Here is a 25,130-nt window from a genome sequence, read left to right as displayed (position 1 = left end):
TAGGGGTAATTAACGATGGAACGTTGTTACCCCTCACCTCGGGCCGGGTGGTCACGGCCGAGGTGGTCCTCTGGGCCGGTTTGGAGGTTACGGCCGGGGGGTTAGGAATGATGGTTTGCCTCTCGGACGGATCTATCGGTGTTTCTGGTTATACGGGTATATATGTATAAGGTTAAGTTTAACAATTGAGTGGCATGTTGGGCCACAAGTTTGGTATACATATATACGGTAAAATAAAACTGTGGCCATTCCTGCAATAAAGTCGTGGTTCTCGTCTTCATTTAGGTAGATATGGTACGGGGGGTGTGTTTTACAGGATAACCTGCTTATCCCTTATAGATGCGTCAAGAAGGGCAGTGAGCCCCATAGGGGTGAATGGACCCCATGACGATCGGGAGGGTGCAAGGTTAGGAAAGGGTTAATAGGTTTGCATGGGATGGGGGATGTGTGGGAGTACAGGATTGGTAGTAGGGAGCTGTAAGGGGATTGGGGGGGAGCAAGGAAGGGGTGGGGTGTTGGGAGAGGTATAAGAGAGGGGGGTGTGCTGTTTACCTCCCCTTTCGTCGATAGATCTTTGTGTCCCACCCGCCCGCCCTGATATATAATTATATGTATATGTTCAAAAAAAAAAAAAAAAAAAAAAAAGGTGAAAAGGTGATGGTTTTCAAAAAAAAAAAAGAACTTTAAAAAAAAAAAAAAAAAAAAAGAGGAATAAAGGAGAATACAAGGTTGAGTTGCTAATTTATTGTCACAGCGGGGTGATAGGTCCGTCTGAGAGGTTGGGAGTACCGACAGTCGGCTTGTTGGTACGAAGTCGCTCAAGGGGAGTGGCTTCGGAGTGGATGGGAACTTGTGGGCGGAGGTCCCGCAGGTTCTGGGTAGGGGTAATTAACGATGGAACGTTGTTACCCCTCACCTCGGGCCGGGTGGTCACGGCCGAGGTGGTCCTCTGGGCCGGTTTGGAGGTTACGGCCGGGGGGTTAGGAATGATGGTTTGCCTCTCGGACGGATCTATCGGTGTTTCTGGTTATACGGGTATATATGTATAAGGTTAAGTTTAACAATTGAGTGGCATGTTGGGCCACAAGTTTGGTATACATATATACGGTAAAATAAAACTGTGGCCATTCCTGCAATAAAGTCGTGGTTCTCGTCTTCATTTAGGTAGATATGGTACGGGGGGTGTGTTTTACAGGATAACCTGCTTATCCCTTATAGATGCGTCATGCAAATTGCATAGGTGTGCCCATGTGAAGAACACCAGGGAATCGTGACAGAGAATTGTCAATCTACAGTTCCATAGACTGACTGCAGACTTTTTTTCATCAGGATGGCCAAGCCCTTTAAGATCTCCACATCTAAGTGGCCATACACCTTCAACAGCTGTTGGACAAATGCTTTTTCAGCCTCCAGCTATCCCATCCAGCTATATACATGCATGCTTAGGTTGACTGAACATTCATGTGTTTTCAATGGGGAAAGGGGAATAAACCATAGCCTGACAATAAAGGCAAATAATTCAGAGGAGCAATGAATCCTAGATGTAATCTAACATGATGCTCCTTTCCACCAATATCTCTCATGGAATGAGAATCATAATATCCCCATACTCATAAGGCCTCTTTCACACGTACGTGCCTCCGGTATGTGTTTGGCAGTTTTCTCACGTACCGGAGACACGTACACACGGAGACCTATGTATTCCTATGGTTTTGGACACACGTAAGTCTTTTCGCATGGAACGTGTGTCCCTTCCGTACTTAGGTGTGCCCGTGTGCTCCACACGTAGACATGTCCACGTTTTCTCCGGCATCACGGGTGTCACACGGAATGCAAACGGGTCACACGGAATGCAAACGGATCACACGGATGTGTTCTGTGTGACACGCACCGGAGAAAACACATGTATCTGCGAGAAAAAAAAAAAACTTTACTCACCGTCTCCAGCCCTGCAGTCTCTGCTGCTGCTGTCACTTGCTGCCGACCGCCGCTCATTATGTTCAATGCATATTCACTTCACTGTGGTCGGAAGCAGCAGCAGCGGGGAGTCGGCAGGACCGGAGACCAAATTAAAGCACCACGGACAGCGACGCCAGGGACAGGTGAGCAGAAAGTTCCTGTTCTCCATGTGTTATCATGGATAACACACGGAGAACACACGTAGGCAATAAATACGGCTCACGGAGGGCAAAACGCACCTCTGACATATCCGTGAAAAAACGTGCGTGGTTTTTCACGGGCGTGTGAAAGAGGCCTAAGACAGTCAGTGGATTCACCTAACCTTGCATTGTTTTATATGGGCACAACTTTAACTATATCTTTTGCCTTCAGCTAAAATTGTCTTGATTTTTTGCTATACAGTGCTGAGATTCCTGGGTATTCCTGCTCGTGTAGTGACAAACTTTCAATCTGCGCATGATACAAACTTAAGCCTAACAGTTGACGAGTATTATGATGAAACTGGGAAAAAGTTGGAACCAGCAGAAGGAGACAGTGTCTGGTAAGAAAAGAATGCAAGGAGAGGCTGCTTTTTGTATATTTACACATGAATACATGTAACGTAAATATCCTAAACCAATAAAACAGAAGTAACCAAAGCAGTAATGATACGTTCTCTTTCTTCAGCTTTACTAAATTAATGGTAGATATCAGGCTATTGACCATCAATGTACAAGGACATTAGGGTTATTAAAAAAGATGATATACAATTTATTCTAAATAGTTATTCAAGAATAGGGCTGAGCGGATCTGGACTGTAAAAGTCCGGATACGCGCGGTTTCAACACTCCCTGGGTGCCGGACCCGGGCGTGGGATTCCGGGTGCATGATCCAGATTCGGCAATTAAAGTAAAAATAAAGAAAATAAGAAATAAGTGAGATTTTCATTCTTACCGAGACTCGGTGTCATGGCGGCACACTGCTTCCGGGTCGCGCATTCACTTCCTGTACTGTCCATCGTATACACCCCACACCCCCACCCACTGGCCGTCCTCTCGTCTGTGATTGGATGCAGCCTGACGCACCCCCCAGCCTGTGACAGTGTTTGCCTGCAGTCATCGCTCATTGCGGCTCAGTAATAGGCTACACTCAAAGCTGGCAGTCTTCTCTATGGCTGCTCGCTCTGAGATGTAGCAGAGCTGGATGTGTTGTCATGGGACCTCATGTGGATTATGCCGGAGCTGCAGGGTGTTTGGGCTTAATAAAGTGGTGAAGGAGGGTGTGTTTTGTACTTGATTCCAAATAAAAGATTTTTCTCTGTGTGTATGATTATTTACATTCACTTACAGGTTTGTGATGCAGGTATCTGATAGACGCCTGTGCCATCACTAACTTAGGGTTTAGTAGCAGCTGTGCACTGCTATTAACCTCTTATTACCCCGATTGGCACCACACCAGGATTGTCACATCTAATACAGTAGATGCGGCAATACCAGGCAGCTGCGGGCTGAGCATACCAGCCCCCAGCCGGCATTATCATGGCTGGGGATGAAAATTGGGGGGGTCACACGTCGCTTTTTTTTTTTTTAATTATTTATTTAATTAAGAAGAAAAAAAAAAGCCGGAGTCACACTTGCGAGGGATACACTGCATTCCCCGCCCACCGGCCATCCTGGAGCCTGTGATTGGTTGCAGTCAGCTGCCACGCTGCCACTCAGGATGGGGGCACGTCTAACTGCAACCAATTACATGCGCCGGTGGGCGGGCAAAGTAGTGAATATTGAATTGTCGGCTCCAGAAGGGAAAAGCGTGACCCGGAAGGAGTGTTCCGCCATGACAACGCCTCGGTGAGAATGCTGCGCATGCTCCTACCTCCCTGTCCCCTCCACAAACGTTTTTAATCTCCAGATTCTGGTCCCCATTGACTTATATGGTCACCGGATTCCGGAGTGGATCGGACTCTCTTTAAAATCTGACAGTGATCCACTGGTCCCAGTTTTTGGGCAGTTCGATCATTTCTATTCAAGAACAATAATTTGCAGCTAAGAGTCCCAATGAAATATTAGGAGCAACTATTCTGAATAAATCTACATAAATCTTGCGTACTACTTTCAGCTGACTTGATCAGGGGTAAAGTCTTGATTACTCCTGAAGAAGCCATTTTAGAGCAATTCTAATACCACAATACCAGAATTGTTTTCCTTTTTGCTGACTAAATGTATTTCTTATGTAGTTTTTTATTATTTATCCATTTTTTTTCTGTATGAATATAGTTTGTTGACCCATGTTGGAGTGCACAGTACCAATTTATCTACTATGCTGAATTATTTTTCTAAATTTTCATTATTACAACTAGCATATTCTCATATTACAATGTTTTAAAACCATGTAGGAATTTTCATGTCTGGGATGAAGGTTGGATGGCAAGGAAAGACCTCCCTTCAGGTTATGATGGTTGGCAAGTTCTAGATCCCACACCACAAGAGATCAGTGGAGGTAAGTATATACATCAAGCATATATACTGTATGAATTCAAATTGAATATGCTTGATTTGGTTTATCTTGTTCTGTATTCTTCCAGGGACGTATTGTTGTGGTCCAGCCCCTGTGAAAGCGATCAAAGAAGGAAATGTAGATGTAGATTACGATGTTGCGTTCGTGTTTACAGAGGTAAATGGTGATGTCATTCACTGGGTTCTACAAGATGGTGGAGTAGAGCAAGTGAAAGTAGATAACCTTACTATTGGCCAGTCTATAAGTACGAAGAGTGTTGGAAGTAATAGTAGAGAGGATATAACGAACCAATACAAGTATGGGGATGGTAAGTATAATGCTCAGTAACAGAAAATATAACATTTGTATTACTTCTGTAGTGGATGGTGTTTACTCTCTCATTTTATTTTATAGGATCTGTTGAGGAGAGGGTTGTGTTTGAAAAAGCTGTGGCTAAATTGAAATCTAAGAAGCCGTTTATGGAAAGAGATTCGATTTTGGCACTGGACTTTAATACATCCTTAAAGTTGGCACAATCCCCTCTTATTGGAAAGACAATCATCCTTCTATATCATATCCATAATAGAGGCTTTGAATCAAAAAAGTTCTGCATAACTGTCAGTGGTCAAGAGATGATGTATAATGGTAAAGCTTTGGAACAATTCTTCACCGAAAATATAGAAATCGATGTTAGTCCAGGCAAAGGTAATTGAATTACCTAAGTGTACATTCTCATATGTGAATCCTCATAGCAACATTTATGTGGCAGTAAAGACCACAGTATCGATTTTAGTGGGTGAAATAAGTATTAAACACATCACTAATTTTCTAAGTAAATATATTTCTAAGTAATAAGTTACTATTCACATGAAATTCTCACCAGATGTCTGTAACAACCCATCTAATCCACACAGGCAAACCAAGAAACCAAACCATAGATATCCATAAATTAAGTTATGTGTAATAATGAGAAAATGAGGGAAGTATTAAACATATGAAGAAAAGGTGTATAAAACCATGGAAAGTCATTGTACCAGCTGAAATCTATCAGTAATTTGAAAGCAATCCTGCCACTTTGTGAAAAATCATATTAGCTAGTTAAACTGATGGCTTATAACAAGATGTCTCATTACCAAGGTACCACACAAGAAACATCTTATGATGGGTACAACTAGTGAGTAGTGATGGGCATACCCGCCAATACCACGGATCGGCAGGTCAAACCGGGTTTAAATAAAAAAAACAACCCAGTTCCGGCCTAGAATTGATGCCGTATATCTGCCCAGATGCCTGTCCCCATATAAGTCTATGGAGACCGGAATCTCTTTAAATTGGTGGTGGAAGGAATAGGAGGATTAGAGCAAGCATGTCATACTTACTAATCCCCAGCGAGGCTTCTGGGGCCAATCGTTATCCCTCATACATATTCACTGCTTCCCCCACCCACCGGCAGTCCCAATGTCTCTGATTGGTTGCAGTCAGATGCACCCCCACTCTGTGTGATAGCGTGTCTGACTGCTTTCAATCACAGACGCTGTGTGCATACCTCTAGTGCAAAAATAAATAAATTTAAAAATTTACATTGGGTCTCCCCACGTTATGATACCCAGCACAGATATAGCATACGGCTATAGGCCACAGCCTCAGGCTGTGTGACTATCTTGGCCGTGTATCAAAATCACAGGGATTGCATGTGGCTTTTCTTTTTTTAAATATTAAAATAAATCATTTTAAAAATCAGCATGCTGTCTCTCCCAATTTTGATACGCAGTCATGATAAAGCTAATAGCTGGGGGCTGGTATTCTGAGGCTGGAGAGGACCCATGGTTATTGGACTCCCCTAGTCTAAAGATAGGAGCCTGCAGCCACCCAGAATTGTTGCATCCATTAGAGGCGACAATCCTGGAACTTTACTCGGCTCATCCAGATTGCCTTGGTGCGGTAGCAATTGAGGTAATAAGGAGTTAATGACATCGCGCAGCTGCCACTAAGCCCTAGATTAGTAATGGAAGGTGTCTATGAAACTGCCCCATTACTAATCTGTAAGTGAAAAGAAATAAATGCAAAACACAGAAAAAATCCTTTGCTTGAAATAACATACAAAAAACCCACCCTCTTTCTCCCCTTTATTAACCCCCAAAACTCCCAGTTCAGACGTAATCCACATGAGGTACCACATCAATTCCATATTGTACTGGAAAAAAGGAAAATAAATTCAAAGTGTGGTGAAATTGCAAAACAAGTGCAATTGCATAATTGTTTTTGGCGGTTTTATTTACCATGTTCAGTTCACTATATGATAAAAGTGATCTGGCAATATGACACCTCAGGTTAGATACCAAACTGATTTTTACTTTTATCAAAGTGGTGAAAAAAATCAAAAGTTTGTAAAAAAAAAAAGATTTGTGTCTTTATCGCCATTTTCTGAGACTCGTAGCGTTCTCATTTTTTGAGAGCTGAAGCTTTTGATTTTTTGATCTCCCATTACAGCATTTTAATGCATTATTGTGGCGACCAATTATCCATACCATAATTCTTACATTTTGATTTTTTTTCTCTTTACTGATCAGATTAATTGATTTTATATTTTGATAGATCGGCCATTTCTTAATGCAGCGATACCACAGTTGTAATAAACCCACCAGAAAGCTAATTTCCAACTGAGTATAAAAGCTCATATATTTATTTATTAGATTAAACTACCAAACAGTCAAAATAATACAACATATATCATAATTAATCAACAAGGATTGCTAGTCCACAAAGATCCAAAACAAAATATACCAGCATATAATGAAAGCACTGAGCCAAATATTAAATATTCACTACAAAGGTAATACAAATCCAAATTAGTGTATGAATGGAATTTTTTCCTATCTCAATACATTATAATGTTATTATTGCCACCCAGTGGTGAAGAATTGTATTACCACATGATAAAATGATTTGGCCAGATTCCAATAGAAAATCATTACCCATAATAAACGGACAAAATTGACATATGTGCTTTTGGTATCTGCCGAACCACGCTGCCCAAACATTTGTTTTGTGCTTACTTCAGTAGGAGGCACCTTTCACTCTGTACCAAACTAAAAGGAACCGCATATAGCTTGTAAAAAAAACTGATTTAAATAAATAATTTTAAAAAATGGTGTGTGGTCATTCCCCAATTTTGATACCCAACCATGATAAAGCTGACAGCTTGGAGCTAGTAATTTCAGACTGGGGAGACCCATGTTTATTGCGCACCCCCAGCCTAAAAATAGCAGCCTTTAGCCACCCAGGATTGTCGCAATAATTAGATGTGACAATCCCAGAACTTTACGTGGCTCATCCCAATTGCCCTTGTGCAGTGGAAATCGGGGTAGTAAGGGGTTAATAAAAGCTTACTGCGTTAGTAATGGGAGGTGTCTATGAGATTCCCCCATTACTAATCTGTAAGTGAAAAGAAATAAACACAAACAACAAAAAAATCCTTTATTTGAAATAAAATACAAAAAAAACCCGAACCCTCTTTCACCCCTATTAACCCCAAATCACCCAGTTTCGACGTAATCCATACACGGTCCTATGACTATTTCAAGTCTGCTACATCTAAAGTGGTAGAGTGCAGCCATAGAACATTTATTATTATAAATTATAACATTTTTGACAGTCTACTGTAATGTAGAAATATGGCTTTATATGGTGAAAAATAAACAGCAGAGGGCACTCTCAGACCTTCTACCTCCTTTCAGCTAAAAACATTGCAAGAATGACCTCTTTTTTTACTTCTAGTCTATGTAAAATATTCATTATGGTAGAGCGCCATCTTTTTGCATTTTAGGTTTTTCCTCCAGTTTTTCCAGCTATACCGCAATTTTATTTATTCTTACATTGAGGCAGCCAAATATTTTTATAAAACAAATTGTACTGAAAAATCATAAAAAAAAAAATCCTGAGTTTCCAGGTAAGTATGATTATGGCCATACCAAATACATTAAGTTTCTCTTTTAATAATTTAGTGGCTAAAAAAAAAATGTGTTTTTTTTTTCCTCGTCCAAAAATTCCCCCCTAGGTACGCCTCTGTTTTGTAGTTTTTGTTTTTTAAATTCACCTCTCTGTTGTGGACATATTAGCAATCTAAGTATTTGAGTCTTAATTATTTTTTGCAATTAAACTAAGCAGTGCAAATGAGCTTAGTTGTGTTACATTATAACGCTCCCACCATTCTGACTCATGCAGGAGGTTAGACCAGGAGATCAGTGATTACATCTCACACACTGAGACCTGCTCCAATTGTGGGGGAGATCTTCTTTCATTTGAGTAAAACAGGCTTGCTTATTGGTCAGCATCATAACAGGGAGAGGTACATTGTCCCAGTGAAAACTGTCTTTTAACACGCACTTGCACTTAACAAACCTTAACTAAGAAGCTAAAGATTTTTCTAATTTCTTTGCCTTTCAGGAGGAGAGATTACAAAAATGAAAAACTATTAATCTGCTCTGTAACCACTATTGCCTTGCCTCTTTAATTTATCATGAAAAATGTAGTAAAAGGTCCTCTGCAGTAATCCCCCAGCTTCCAATGCAATCTATCTGCAGCCCACAATCGCGTCATTCCGGGAAAAGGGGAGACAATTGCTGTTAGGATTATTAAAGCTTTTTAAATGCTGCTGTTACAATTGCCGGGAATTTGAAAGGTTACACTGTTGTAATGCTCCAATCGTGTCAGTTACTCTCAGGTGCAGGCCATGTAACATAGCCAGCACTCAAGCTATATGAAGCGGGCACACCTCCTGGACCATCTCTATACAAAGAGGACATATCTGTGCCCTACATGTATGGCACAAGAGCTGCAACTGGTCCCCGAAATGACAGGGTCTTTGATCTCGTCAAGCACCAGAAATGACTTATACCTGCCTATAGCTATACATTTGGTGACAAAGTTCATGAAGTATTTACAGCTCTTTAACTATATTATTTTTTTTATTCTAGATATGGAGACCAGTTTTCAGCTTCATCCTTTTCATTATCAGAGATTTGTACGTTCTGGTAATAACATTAGGGTCACTGCTCTCGCCACAGATCTTAACAGCAAAAAACTAAAATTGGCAACTAAAGACATCATATTTGAGGTTCCTTCAATAGATATAGAAGTAAGTATAGCCTTTAAGGAGTTTACATAGTGTCTGTATGTGTCTAAATGTCTAAATATGTATATACCGTATTTTTCGCTTTATAAGACGCACCTGATTATAAGACGCATTCCCAAATTTGGTGAAGGAAAAGAGATTTTTTTTTTAATGTTAAATGGGGTCCATCTTATAATGCCAGTGTCCGTATAACAAATCATATAGGGTATATGTCCCTCATAGCCCCCATCCTAAAATTAGCCCCCCTTAATCTGGATATGGCCCCCTTATATTGAATATAGCCCCCTTGTGCTGGGACACGTCCCCCTGTGCTTCCCATGGCCCCTATAGATGGCACATCTCCCCTGTGTTTGATATGGCCCCTATACAGCTGCCCATGGCCCCTATAGATGGCAGATCTCCCCTGTGTTTGATATGACCCCCATACAGCTGCCCATGGCCCCTATAGATGGCACATCTCCCCTGTGTTTGATATGGCTCCCATACAGCTGCCCTTGGCCCCTATAGATGGCACATCTCCCCTGTGTTTGATATGGCCCCCATACAGCTGCCCATGGCCCCTTTAGATGGCACATCTCCCCTGTGTTAGATATGCCCCCATGCTGCTGCCCATAATAAAATAAAACACTCTTTCCTTACCTTCTCAGCGCTGTCCCTCCTCGCAGTTGAGCTCCGGCTTCCTTACTTCCTGGTTCTTGCAGCCGGTCATGTGATCAGCACAGCAGAGTGATAGCATCTCTGCGTGCCTTATCACAGACAGCAGCAGCAGGAGACCGGAGATCAGTGCTGGAGGTAAGTAAAGCTTTTTTATTTTACTATGGGCAGCAGCAAGGGGGCCATATCTAACACAGGGGGGATCATGTGCGATCAAAGGGAGCACAGGCACATATAATATGCCCCGCTGCCCCAGCCCATCAGCGCGATGCAATTTCAGCACCACACTGATGGACAGCGGCTGTGCATATTATATGAGCGGGAGCAGGAGATCTAACGCTGCTGCTCCCTGCTTTCCCTGCCCCCAGCAGTGCTCCAGAGCGGACCCTGCAGTATATATATATATATATACACCCCCCCGCCCCAGTATATTCGGTTTATAAGACGCACCCCCTACTTTCCCCCAAAATTTGGGGGAACAAAAGTGCGTCTTATAAAGCGAAAAATACGGTACATATATAATATACTGTACTGTTTTGTTGATGGGTGTGCAGGAGATATATGTGCTTAATTCAGTAAAAGGCACATGCTACTAAATGAATTAGGTGCATCTTATCACTGTCATGCGCCTTTGTACAATTAGTCAGAAATGTTACTCCAGAATTTGTTGGGTGGGCTTTGCTATGCCCCATCATACTCATGGCAGATTTGCCTGGGAATGCTGTAAACGTCATAAGTCGCAAACATTTGAGGAACTCAAAGTCTTTACATCAGAAGTCCCAAAAAACACTGATGAATCGGGGCCATAATGTTTTTGTTTCTTCATAAAATATGTTCTGCAATTTCTCCGAAGTAAGACAATACCTCAAATGCGGTCAGAAACTACTATTTCGGATCACTTCAGAGCTTTGAAAGGGAGGAGTACTATTTGAATTTTGGAACACAATGTAGCTGGAATAGATTTCAGATGCCTTGTCATATTTGAACAGCCCCTGACATGCCAAAACAGCAGAAAACCCCACAAGTGACCCCATTTTGGAAACAACACCCCTAAAGGAATTCATTTATTGGTGGGGTGAGCATACTGAACCCACCGGTGTGCCACAATTTTTTATAACCTTGGAAAGTGAAAATTAAAAATTCAATTTTTCCATAAAAAATGTTTTAGCACAAAATTTTAAATTTTCACAAAAGTAACAGGAAAATATAGACAGAACAATATGTTGCATAATTTCTCATGACTAAAACAAAACCACACATGTGGTAAGAAACTACTATTTGCGCATACGGTAGGGCTCAGAAGTAAAGAAGTGATACTTCAATAAAGGAGTGCAATTTTAGATGAAATACACTGCAGATACCATGTCGAATCTGAAGAACCCCCGACATGCCAAGCAGCAGAACTCACCACAAGTGAACCCCATTTTGGAAACTATATTCCTCAAGAAATCAATCAAGGGGTGTTGTGAGCATCTTGATTCCACTAGTGCTTTACATAATTTTATAATAATAGGCCATGAAAATGAAAGGTTACATTTTTTCCACATACATTTTAGGATAAAACAAAAAGTATCATTTTCACAAGAGTAACAAGAGAAAATAGACACCCCAATTTATTGTACAATTTTTCCTGAGTAGCCTGAGATCCCACATATGGTTAGAAAATACTGTTTGGGTCACAGCAGAACTTTGAAGACAAAGAGAGACATTTAAAATTTGGAGCACAAATTTTTCAGGAATATAGGCAGATGTTCTCATTTGGAGTAGCCCCAAGGCGCCAAAACAGCAAAGCCCTCCATAGGTGACCCCCATTTTGAAAAGGGCACCCCTCAAGGAATTTATCTAAGATTTTGACCCACTCTGGTTTCACAGAATTTTATAATATTGGAACATGAAAATTACATATTCCATTTTTTTCCATAAACATGTTGCTTTAGCCCCAAGTTTTTCATTTTTACAAGGGTAACAGGACAAACTGGATCTCACAGTTTATCATGCTATTACTCCTAAGTACACCGATACCCCATATGTGGTGAAAAACTCTTGTTTGGGCAAACAGCAGGGTTTGGAAGGGAAGTAGTTTCAATTTTAGTGTACAATTATTGCTAGAATAGATTGCTGGTGTAAACAGGTGGCATAGGGGTCGCTGTAGTCGTGGTCAGGGTGTCAGGCAACCTCCTGGACCCTGCTACAGGCAGCTGATCGGGCCCGTGAGCACTTGGGCTTTGTCCACTTACTTGCTGTTTCGGGGTAACTTACCTCTTCTTTCTTCTGTACTTTTGGGAATAATCAGGAGACGACACAGACGGTTTCTCTTTTTCTCAACACAACTTTTAGGCCTTGTGCGCACATTGCTTTTTTTTTTGCTGCATTTTTGCTGCTTTTTTGGTGCTGTTTTAGGGGTACTTTGCACACTACGACATCGCAGGTGCAATGTCGGTTGGGTCAAATCGAAAGTGATGCACATCCGGCATCGCTTTCGACATTGAAGTCTGTGAATCCTTTTTACTACGATTAACGAGCGCAAAAGTGTTGAAATCGTATGATCGGTGTAGCGTCGGTCATTTTCATAATTTTGGAAGGATTGAGGTTATGATGTTGTTCCTCGTTCATGCGGCAGTGTGACGCCCTGGCAAGGCCAGGTTGTCACAGAAAGAGTTAATCCTCCTTGGTAATCTGATCTCACACCAGTGCAGCAGGACAAACCACATCCCCCAGGGTAAGAGAAAAGCAGAGCAGAGGGGAGGGGCTGGAGCAGAGTGTTTGGAGAGACAGAGAGAAGAGAAGCCTGGAGTTGTAGCTCCCAGGCTGAAAGTGAAGCGTGCTCCGAGAGGGCCGGGACAGGCCGTAGTGAGGAAGGGGCCAGAGGTAGCCGGAGCAGGGTAGTGGCCCCTCGGTACCTAGGGTGACCCGGATCACTACAGGGGAGTGGATTCCCTGTTCCCGGCTGAGGAGAAAGAGGAAGAGAGTGGAGATAAAGGCACCTGGCTGCAGGGAAAGAACAGGAGCTGCTGCACCGTGTGTGGGACACTAACACCCCCCCGTACCGAAGGCTGCGGACACCGGCAATTCCTAGTTTACCAGTGACTCTGTGTGAAATACTTGTGAGTACGCCCGTGCCCTCGGGCACCGCACCGCAGCACTGCACCCTGCTCCCTGCTTACCCCATCACCGGGCCCCGGGACAACCAACCCCCTACTCACAGAGGGGAGAAATAACAACCAAGCTGCTCCCTGTCACCGCTCCCGGGATCCCCATAAAGAGCAGCGGTGGTGTCCACACAATCACCACGACCGTGGGTGGCGTCACGGACAATCTCCCTTACCAAATCCCCTTTTACTGTGGAGCCTGGGATCACAGACCGGGTCACGCCACCGTGATACCCACAGAAATGACCTTGTGGCCCGGATCTGAGTACCCCCTGGTCCCCGGGCGACACATTTGGCGTCACGAACAGGATCGAACCCATCCAGTTACCTGGAGGAAGTGCGCCTTGTTCTGGACTGTCAGCGGTGATCCGCTGCAAAAATTTTGAAAGTCGCCATCTTTGCCGCCATTTTGGGAGCGAAAATCTCCCGCCCAGCGCCTTCTTCCCCAAGCGGTGGGCGCGAAAAAGAGGCTCCGCCCCCTGAGAACGCGGACGGAAGTGAAGCTCCGGGGGACCGGAAGCGAAAAGAAAACTTTAAAAGTTGCTAGAAGGACTGCTCCCAAGTACCAAGGGGGAGCAGGAAGAAGGAACCACAGTTCATGTGACCAGGACTGTAAAGGCAGGGACGCCAGGACTTTGCCTAATTCCGTTCCTGGACAAGCAGTAGCCGCAACCCCGATGACTTCTTACCCGGCTCCAGCAGTCCGCCCAGCCGCCACGGTGATGACGTCGGCTCCGGCAGTCCGCCCGGCCGCAACGGAGGTGGCACCCGATCGGAAGTTTGCCCCAGATGTGGCGCCAGCCGCTCCCAGGTACCCCGTCACGGCTGTGGAGCAGCCGGAGTGCACCTGCAGAGAGGAGGAGCAGGCCAGTGAGAGATGGAGCCCTCGGCAGTTAGCGAGGCCGGTTGTAGCCGGCGCCGAGGGCATCCAAGTGGGCCTGGCTTCTGAGCAGGAGGCAGAGCACGGAACCCGTGCCCCGTACTGGGAGTGGCGGCAGCGGCAATGGTAGCGGAGCATGGACGGCTACCCACAAGTTAAAAAGTTGACTGTTTTATGGACTGTCACCCCTGTTGAACGCCCTCAAGTTCAGGAGGAGGCCATCTGCTCCGCAGGTGTGGGGTGGCAGCGCAGTTTAAAGTTTTAGAAAACATACCTCCCAATGTGGGAAGATGTATGATTGTAATGTGTTTATTTTCCCTTTTTCCAGTTTTAATAAATGTTGGTGGTCAGACGGCCCGAGGACGGGCCGTGTTTTACCAAGGGGGTGTGTGACGCCCTGGCAAGGCCAGGTTGTCACAGAAAGAGTTAATCCTCCTTGGTAATCTGATCTCACACCGGTGCAGCAGGACAAACCACATCCCCCAGGGTAAGAGAAAAGCAGAGCAGAGGGGAGGGGCTGGAGCAGAGTGTTTGGAGAGACAGAGAGAAGAGAAGCCTGGAGTTGTAGCTCCCAGGCTGAAAGTGAAGCGTGCTCCGAGAGGGCCGGGACAGGCCGTAGTGAGGAAGGGGCCAGAGGTAGCCGGAGCAGGGTAGTGGCCCCTCGGTACCTAGAGTGACCCGGATCACTACAGGGGAGTGGATTCCCCGTTCCCGGCTGAGGAGAAAGAGGAAGAGAGTGGAGAGAAAGGCACCTGGCTGCAGGGAAAGAACAGGAGCTGCTGCACCGTGTGTGGGACACTAACACCCCCCCGTACCGAAGGCTGCGGACACCGGCAATTCCTAGTTTACCAGTGACTCTGTGTGAAATACTTGTGAGTACGCCCGTGCCCTCGGGCACCCAACCGCAGCACCGCGCCCTGCTTACCCCATCACCGGGCCCCGGGACAACCAACCCCCTACCCACGGAGGGGAGAAATAACAACCAAGCTGCTCCCTGTCACCGCTCCCGGGATCCCCATAAAGAGCAGCGGTGGTGTCCACACAATCACCACAACCGTGGGTGGCGTCACGGACAATCTCCCTTACCAAATCCCCTTTTACTGTGGAGCCTGGGATCACAGACCGGGTCACGCCACCGTGATACCCACAGAAGTGACCTCGTGGCCCGGATCTGAGTACCCCCTGGTCCCCGGCGACACAGCAGCACACATCGCTGTGTGTGAAGCCGTAGGAGCGAGGAACATCGCCTTACCTGCGTCCCGGCTGCAATGAGGAAGGAAGGAGTTGGGCGGGATGTTTACGTCCTGCTCATCTCCGCCTCCCTGCTTCTATTGGCCCTTAGGAAGGAGGTGGTTCGCCGGCCAGAGCGACGTCGCAGGGCAGGTAAATGCAGGTGAAGCTGCCGTAGCGATAATGTTCGCTACGGCAGCTATCACAAGATATCGCAGCTGCGACGGGGGTGGGGACTATCGCGCTCGGCATCGCTACCATCGGCTTGCGATGTCATAGTGTGCAAAGTACCCCTTAGGCTCAGTTCGTAGTCTAAGGCGGGCTTTATACGTTGCGACATCACTAGTAATTGCTAGCGATGTCCAGTGCGATAGCACCCGCCCCCGTGACACATGCGATATGTGGTGATTGCTGCCGCAGCGAACATTATCGCTAGGGCAGCTTCACACGTACATACCTACTCGGCGACGTTGCTGTGACTGCCGAACAATCCCTCCTTCAAGGGGGAGGTGCGTTCGGCGTCACAGTGACGTCACTGCAATGTTACTAATCGGCCGGCCAATAGAAGCGGAGGGGCGGAGATGAGCGGGACATAACATCCCGCCCACCTTCTCCCTTCCTCATTGCCGTCGGGACGCAGGTAAGGAAATGTTTGTCATTCCTGCGGGTTTACACACAGCGATGTGTGGAGCTGCAGGAACAACAAACAACATCGTACCTGCGGTCAAACCGACATTATGGAAATGAACGACGTTACACAGATCAGCGATATTGTACGCTTCTGTGCTAGTTTATCGTCACACCTAGGATTTAAAAGTTGCGATATCGCTACCGGTGCCGGATGTACATCACTAACGACGTGACCCCGATGATATATCGGTAGCGAGGTCGCAACGTTTAAAGTCCCCCTAAAACTGTATGTATGACCTTCCCCAGCAAAGTCTATGAAAAATCCGAAAGGCCATGCGCACGTTGCTTCTTTTTTGCCTGCAGTTTTGGTTGCAGAAAAAAGAAGCAGCATGTCACTTCTTTTCTGCGTTTTTCCCTGCGTTTTGCCATTGACAATGTTAATAAAAATATGCAAGGGCAAAAACTCACCAAAACACGGCAAACATACATGCATTTTTTGATGCGTTTTTTGGCCAGAGATGTATTTTTCTGCCAGAGGGTGTGTTTTTCGCTGGGGGAACAGAACTGCAGTGTGTGCACATACCCTTACTGCCGTTTCTGTGGCAGACTTCACATACAAGAAATGTGGGTGTAGCGCCCTTGAATATATCAGGGTGCTACAGGGAATCGCACCCTTTCCCTAGGGTGCAGGGCCTACCCCCCATGGTTCCAGGTTCCTAAGAAACCGGTGTTACTACTATCAGCACCACAAATCCCAATCACACCTCACATCATGACCTGTCAGACACACCAGTGGGTTGGTCAAGCTGGAATAGCTTGATAGACCCACCTAAGGGTCAGGCAGACTGGTGGAAGGGAGGAAGTATGCAGTTGAGTGGTAGCCCTCAAAGAATGAGGAGCTGGACTAGTAGCTCCCGGGAAGTTAGACCTAGGTTGGGTCTCAGACGGTGGTCCGGGACCAGAGGAGTCGGGGACCGGTAGCAGTGACATTGGAAAGGGGTGTGACGGACATAGTCCAGGAGGACTGTCGGTATCAGAGAACCAAAATAACTGACCGGTACCGAGCACAACGGGGTACAGGACCCTAGGTCAAGAACCGATTAAACGTCTGATAATTAACCTGGGAGGGAGAGTATCTTCACGAACTTCCCTAAGTGCTCAGAGATTGAAGTCATCAGCACAATGTGGGGGATAGGGTTTTCCAAATTAAGCAAGCCACTGAAATCCCAAGTGCCAGCCATCAAGAGCACAGCTACACTACATAAAGTGAGCGGGACACCAACAGCTTCATGCCAAGGGACCACAAGAGACAACAAATTGTGTACGGAGGCAGGTCCGGATTACCAAGTGACACCGGTGGGAGCAGACATCTGGAGGGGCTCCGCGCAGTGGCAGTGGTACACAGAGACTTTGGTTTACCTGCAGTGTGTGTGTCTACCTTATAAAGCTCATCCAGCACCACGACTACCAGCAATGAGTACCCTGATCCCTGCACCCTGCCTTCCCAAATAGTCTCCAACGAACATCCACCAACACCCTAGAGGCCGGGGCGTTCCCTACCTGTGGAGGGACTGACATCTGGCTGCTTAACTCCATCTGCCCCGGTACTCCTAACAGCAGCGGTGGTACTCCCATTACCACAACCCACAGGTGGCATCACAAACTTCTCCCCTGTAAATATCCCCTTTTTAAGGATCGGAGTGTTTGCTGAGCCCGGGTCCGGACCCCTCGAGCCACGATCACCCCGGATCCGAACACCCCGGTCGTCGCTGGGGCGGCACACGGGCACTTTAAATTTCATCTTAAATGGTCACTTTCAGTTTAGTTACTCTTTATCCTTTGCTTTCAGTCTCCTATCTCTTTCCCTCTCTTCCAGTGCCCTCTAGCACTATACTGCACTTCCTCTGACTGCCTTGGTTCTCTTGGCTGCGCTATGTTACCAGCCAGCAAGGTTCACCCCGTTTTCTCCTCTGGGGTCCTGACTTCTGTATCTCAGCACTTCTGGCTGTCTCAAATTATCCGGCTGCACTCTGTTACCGAACGTCTTTTCCTTTATGCCCAATGGGTCCAGCAAATCCCCTACGTCTCCCAGCAGACTGCCGACAACAGACCTGCTCGTAGGGGACCCGGGCCACTGACTGCGCCTTGCACCCTGCCCCTAAGGCAGCCAACCTCCAACCCCTGAATGTTTCCGGTCTACCAGGGATCTAGGTCCCAAGTTCCTCCCAGGGGTAAAACCAACAATTAACCCCAGGTACACTTTGCTGTGACAATGTGGCCAAACTACTCGGCCCTACTGCACTTCACCAGCACTATCTATCTAGCAACTTTCCTAGCTCAGCTACATCTGTGAACCACTCCACCAACCCTGCATCTAACATTGCACTTTACACCTAAAACATATGACTGTACATTACATTCAACACACTACAATGTCATACTCTACAACGGCCACTAGATGGCCTTGCCGCACTCTCTACATACTCATATAAGATAACATAAAATCTTCTAAGTCTTAAATTGCAACTAAAAAGAACATTTCGGTCGGAGTCTTCAGGGGGAGGAATCCTTCACATACTTGGTCCGCCGACCATCTCCTTACACTGACACAATGTCACATTAGGAAAGCCCTTGAGAAGCCAAAACAGCAGAAACACTCCACAAGTGACCCCATTTTGAAATTATACCTCTCAAGAAATTCATCATCTAGGGGTGCAGTGAACATATTGACATCATAGGAATTTCACAAAAGTTTATTCAATTGAGCAGTGAAGAAAAAAAAACCAATACATTTTTGCCACTAAATTGTTGTTTTAGCCTCAAATTTTACATTTTCGCAACGGAAAATTTGTTAAAAAAAGGCCTCAAAATTTGTTACACAATTTCTTCTAAATGTGATAATACCCCTCTGTTACGCCGCACGGCAAGACTGAGGAGAGAAGAATTATTATTTTACTTTTGGAGAGCAGATTTTCCTAAAATAGATGGCAGACTCCATTTGCAGAGCCTGAAGTGCCAGAACAGCAGAAACCACCCTCAAGTGACCCCCTTTAGGAAACTACATCTCTCTGGGATTTCATTTACAGGTGCAGTGATTTTGACTCCATCGGTGATTTCCATAAACCAACACGCAGTGGATGTTGCAAAGTCAAAATTCCAAATATGCCATTGTAGTGCCCAGTACATTGTAGTGTCTTGTACATTTGTAGTATACATGGTATTATGACCAGCTTGTGTTTCTGGAGACACTCAATCCATTAATTAAGTGGGTTCTCCTTGTATTGCCAAACGTGAATGCTAGCTGCAGTTTACACACACTGCGGGGCTCAAAATGGAGAAAGGATTTGGTAGTGCAGATTTCACTGGATTACTTTTGGCGGGAGCTGTGTTGTTTTTCCAGAGACTTTGTGTTGCCAGTAATGTGTATGTAACGACCCAGCAGCGGTCAAACTGCTTGGATAAGGACGTCGCTACTCGTGGCTCGAGGGTTTCCGGACCCGGGGGCTAAAGGGTCACACCCGAATGAAGAAGAGGGTATTTACAGGGGAGATATATTGTTCGTAACGCCACCCGTGGTGTACGGTAATTGGGAGTACCGCTGCTGCCGTTGGGAGTACCCGGGGTGATGGAGTGGGGCAGCAAGATGACGTTACCCTCCACGGGTAGGGAAAGGCCCCGGGACTCTGGATGATGGCAGTGCAGGGGGGGATCGCAGGTTCGCTGGTTGCAGGGGTTAATCAAGTACTCACTCAGCAACAAAGCAGATGCTGACAACGTAGTAAACCAAGTCTCTGGGTACCGCTGCCCTTTTGGGGAAGCTCGTCCGGGTTCCGTCTCCTGCAGCACTGCCTGGTGGTCTGTAACTTGCCTCCTGGCACAGTAATTTAGAATGTCCTTTGTGGCCCGCCAGTTTGGAGGTTTCCGGGCCCCGCTCCCTACTATGGCTAAGTAGGAGATCCTGCTCTCAGGAGCTCACGCTTGGGATTTCAGTGGGCCGCTTGTTTGGAAAGCCGTATCCCCCTCGTTGTGCTAGTGCCCCTGATCTCTGAGCTTCGTGGAAACAGTCCATAAAGGCACTGTCCTCCGCAGGTTAATTGCTGGGTCGCCTGAAGTTTCTCCCCGACCTAGGGTCCGTGTACCCCGTCGTGCCTTCGGTCCCGGACCGGTGATTAGGCCCAGACTGCCGACCGTCCTCCAAGACAGGTCCCAGGCACCTAGCCTCAATCCCCTGTGACCGGGGGTCCGACTCCTCTAGGTCCAGACTACCGTCTGCGACTAAAGGCAGCGGTACACGCTACGATTTATCTCACAATATGTCAGCGGGGTCACAGTTTCCGCGACGCATATCCGGCATCGGAAGCGACGTCATTGCGTGTGACACCTACGTGCGACTCCGAACGATCGAAAATAGGTTGAAAATCGCTGATGCCTAACACGTCGTTCATTTTCAAAATATTGTTTGTCGTTTTCGCCTTAGTCAAACAATATATCGCTGATCGCTGTTGCGTCGTTTTTGAGATCGTTACGCGTGACAGCTAATAAACGACCTATGAGCGATCTCGGCAAATCGTAACTACGATCTGGGCATGTCACGTCGCTCATGAGATCGTCAGATAAATTGTAGCGTGTAAAGCGGCCTTTAGTCTGCTTCTCCCCTGGGAGCTAAAACTCCCAGCTTCCTCAGAGCTCCTCACAGCTCGAGGGCTACCACTGAACTGCCTTGACACCTTCCACCTCCCTGCCTGACCCCTAGGTGGGCGGCTCTATTCCAGCTTAAGCAGCCCACTGGTGTGCCTGACAGGGTGTGGTGCAAGGTGTATCTAGGATTTGTGAATGCAGGTGGAGGCAGTACTACAGGTTGGGTTCCCAGAACCATGGGGGTTTGAGTCCTGCACTAGAAGAGAAAGATTGTGCAGTACCCTGTGACGACCTGACTAGTCCAGGGGCGTCTCATGTACACACCCCTGCATTTCTGTTAACAAATGATGGACCTGATTGCGTCATATTTGTGCATTGAGTTTAAACTTTTTATTCAAAGCATTTTGTGGTACAAAACATTTTGGCTCACAGTTATCCTGTACTCTTCTCTGCGCACTTACATCCGGGTTTCCATCTCCATCTCAAAAATACATTATAGTGACTTTCCGGTTGGGGGTATTGTCTGAATTACATGTTTCAAAGTTTTACACATTAAACACGGTGGAAGTGTGCAGCATAGAAAGCAGGCTAAATGTGAATTTAGCCTTAGTACAATCTTTAGGAGGCGGAATTAAGAAACCAACATCGGTTCAAAAATCTTTCATTTTTTAGGTTCTGTGTTGATCAGAAAGCAGATGGTGCCGTGATCTTAGAGTTTTGTTCATACTGTACCTCTTTGGTTTGTTTGAGTTAGGTTTGACTGTATCCTCCATGTTGTGATAATGTAATTCAGTTTGAGTGTAAGGCGGGCTTTGCACACTACGATATCGCAGGTGCGATGTCGGTGGGGTCAAATTGAAAATGACGCACTTCCGGCATCGCATGCGACATCGTAGTGTGTAAAGGCTCGATGATACGATTAACGAGCGCAAAAGCGTCGTAATCGTATCATTGGTGCAGCGTCAGCGTAATCCATAATTACGCTGACGCGACAGTCCGATGTTGTTCCTCGCTCCTGTGGCAGCACACATCGCTGTGTGTGAAGCCGCAGGAGCGAGGAACATCTCCTACCGGCGTCACTGCGGCTTCCTTAGGATATGCAGAAGGAAGGAGGTGGGCGGGATGTTTACATCCCACTCATCTCCGCCCCTCCGCTCTGATTGGCCGCCTGCCGTGTGACGTCGCAGTGACGCCGCTCGACCCGCCCCCTTAACAAGGAGGCGGGTCGCCGGCTAGAGCGACGGTCGCAGGGCAGGTGAGTCCATGTGAAGCTGCCGTAGCGATAATGTTCGCTACGGCAGCTATCACAAGGATATCGCTGCTGCGACGGGGGCGGGGACTATCGCGCTTGGCATCGCAGCATTGGCCTGCGATGTTGCAGCGTGCAAAGTACCCCTTAGAATGTCTCGGGGGGAACAATGGGATCCCTCTATATTCCACATCCCAGCCATCACCACAGAGGGAGGGGGTTCATGATTGCAGTTGTCCTGACTGAGTGTGTGGTCTTCCAGGGTGCAGGACATACCATGTTTCTAAGAAACCAGGACCCATCCGCAGGAGAGTCACCGACACAGACTCCAGTTCACCAAGGTCTATGCTGAATGTCCTCCTGTGGACTCACACTATTGTAGACCGCTCAACAACAGAAAAGTCTCTAAAGAGTCCAGGGCCTGGAGTAACTTAGAGTGGGATGAAGCTAGTTCTCTTTACTCCCTTACTTCTTGAATTCCTCTTAGGAGCTCTACTCTCTTTCTCTGTCCACTAAATGTTACGGTTGTAGTTGCCAGAATCACCCACTAGCTGTGGCCTTGGTATATTACACGACTTGTCACTTGTCACCACCACACTACTCTCTACTGAACTAAGATGAAGTCCCCCCTAAACTCCCATGGACTAGTGTGGCGCCCCTGAGGCTTCAGTCGCCACAGGGTACTGCATCTCCCTTAAGATGTAGTACTCATCCCGGGTAAGGAGAGGTTAATCACTGGTGTTTCTCACATTTACACAAAGCACACATTTAGGTGCTTTCCCAACCGGCGGGATGGCCTGGTGTTGTGAATGTTAGTTATGTTTTGGCTGCTGGGAGGCTCCCTCTGGTGGCCAGGAAAGGTTTGGACAGAGACCAGGTGTGTTGTGCAGTGGGTGTTTCCTTTGCTAACTCTCTGCTTATTTAAGTCCTGGTCTAATTGCAGGCTGTTGCCGGATGTCAGTTGTTCTTTGTATCTCTAGCCTGCTTAATCCTGCTCTACACCACATCTACTCCAGATAAGTGCTTGTTCTTTATTTAATGTCTGGTTCTTTTGCTTATCTGGGTTTGTCATTTGTTGTGGTTGATTTCAGTTTATTTCCTTCCAGGGATTTTCCCCCTCAGTGGATTGTTGAGGAACTCCCTGCAGTTCTGTGTGGAGTATAGCTCCTTTGGGTCCATGTGTTTGTGGCTTGTTGAATTTGTTATAATTCTTGTTTTCTGTTCATTGGTATGACAAGGGCACCTGGTATAGGACGGAGTTCAGATCCAGCGATCTGAGGGCCTTTTTGTACTATCAGGAAGTTGGTATTTTGCAGGGTTTTTCTCTGGCAACCATCAGTCCCTTTCCTGTCCTTTCCTATTTTAGTCAGTGGGGGCCTCACCTTTTGCCAATCCTGTCATCTACCTGTGTAGTGTGTTTTTCCTATATCACCGCAGTCTTTGAATGTGGGGGGCTTGCTATTCTTGTCTATTTTCTGAGGCAGAGAGTTATTCATCTTTCCTACCTTTAGGATAGTTAGTTCTCCGGCTGGGTTCGCGGTGCACAGGATGTTAGTTCACCCCTCGGCTACTTCTAGTTGTGTTGGTTAGTAAGGGGATGGCGGCCAGATTAGTTGCCAATGCTCTTGTCACCTTTTTTGCCAATGATTTGTGGTGGTCTTCCATGGTTCCGGATCATAACAGCCTGGGGTAGATAGGGGGTGGCCATCATGAAGCATGGAACTTTCCCAGTCACTGAAACAGCCACCTGGGGAGCGGGCACCACTTGGGGAAAAGGTAAGGAGCATACACACACACCTGGAACCTCGACCCAATCTTCTTTTATCTCACACTTCTGGGAACGCCAAAGGACCCGTGGCTTGGAGCATACAGCTCAGCCCAGGTTCTCTACAGCTACACGGGATTCCAGGGTCTGCGGCGAGTGCAAGAAACAGCCACAGACTGTTCCATATTCCACATACACCGGAATTGGAGGGACTCTGACCAGAAAGGACTCACAGTGGGAACACCAGCGGTGACCTCAAATTGCTTGGCATCGGCTGGGGCCCATCACGGCGGTGACCGGCATCTCCCAGGTAAACCAGGACTGTTAGTAAAGAAACCTTGAACCCGCAAAGACGGTGTCCGCCTGTCCTTGTCAGCGCTGGCGCCTGCCGTTACTACTCCCCTCATCATCCTCCCCGGGGCCTGCTCCACTTGTGGGGAGCAGAAAAATCTTGGCTGCTCCGGAGGACAGCGACAGCAGCGGCGGCTATTCCTTGGCCGCGTACCGCAGGTGACGTCACGAAACAGCCTCCATCATAACCCCAACCCTTCTTTATTGTACATCTCGGGGCCACGAAGCCGGGTAGGGCCACCTGTGACATTCCCAGACCCGACATCACTAGGCCCGGCAACGAGTATTTAACCCCTTGCCCCGTGGGTGCTACACTAGCTCCACTCCCAGTGGGCTGATCCACAACTTAACCACTTTCCATCCCGTTAGCTATTGCTACAAACGCTATCTAACCTAGCCACTAGATGGCGACATTTCCTACAGTACATAACAACTCTATTTTATACTGTATGCATAACCTCATATACTGTACATAGGTACAAGGTACATTACAATGTGGTTGTTTTCAGGGGCAGGAGCTCAGTCACCCCCACACATGAGTGCTGAAGATTCTGCTGAAAGCTCAAATTCTGCAATAGTTTTTTGGATATGTGATAAGTTGTTATAGTATGTCAACTTTTACAAGGTTTTAATAATTGTTGCACTGGCCACGTAACCTTTGTGTCTATACCCAATGGGATGGGGAGAATCACTCTCTTTCACATGCAATTTGTTCCTCTGTAAAAACTGCTTCAGAAAACCTTATCAATAGAAAGATCTCTTTAAAGGGAATCTGTCACCCTTTTGCGTTTTTCTAGTTATTAATATGGGCATACAGGTAGCATAGAGGTGAAATTAACCATACCTGTATGTCTCCTGGATGAGGGGTCGTATGCCAAAAATCCTCTTTTATATCTTCTATCTTCCGGTCTATGGGGCATCTGCTGTCTGGAATATAAGCCTGCCTCTTGTCTTCATTATACAGGATTCCTCCTCCCCTTCTCTTCCCTGGTGTCTCTATGATGTCAGGTGCGCGGCTG

The 25,130-nt window shown here is 46.4% G+C and overlaps 1 protein-coding gene across 1 annotated transcript in view; it reads left to right on the top strand.

Moving 5' to 3' along the window:
- The window catches only part of LOC142311404 (protein-glutamine gamma-glutamyltransferase 5-like), a 145,083-nt gene that overhangs the window by 107,262 nt on the left and 12,691 nt on the right, over nucleotides 1-25,130 (top strand). Inside the window, exons 7-11 of the mRNA XM_075349793.1 lie at nucleotides 2,362-2,500; nucleotides 4,331-4,434; nucleotides 4,520-4,759; nucleotides 4,846-5,136; nucleotides 9,408-9,568. Coding sequence (XP_075205908.1) covers nucleotides 2,362-2,500; nucleotides 4,331-4,434; nucleotides 4,520-4,759; nucleotides 4,846-5,136; nucleotides 9,408-9,568 — 935 coding nt within the window. The remainder of the gene's footprint in view (nucleotides 1-2,361; nucleotides 2,501-4,330; nucleotides 4,435-4,519; nucleotides 4,760-4,845; nucleotides 5,137-9,407; nucleotides 9,569-25,130) is intronic.

This window comes from Anomaloglossus baeobatrachus, chromosome 5, assembly GCF_048569485.1.
Source record: "Anomaloglossus baeobatrachus isolate aAnoBae1 chromosome 5, aAnoBae1.hap1, whole genome shotgun sequence".
NCBI lineage: Eukaryota > Metazoa > Chordata > Amphibia > Anura > Aromobatidae > Anomaloglossus > Anomaloglossus baeobatrachus.
The sequence above is the reverse complement of the archived record's forward strand: the minus strand, read 5'-3'. Positions and strand labels throughout refer to the sequence as shown.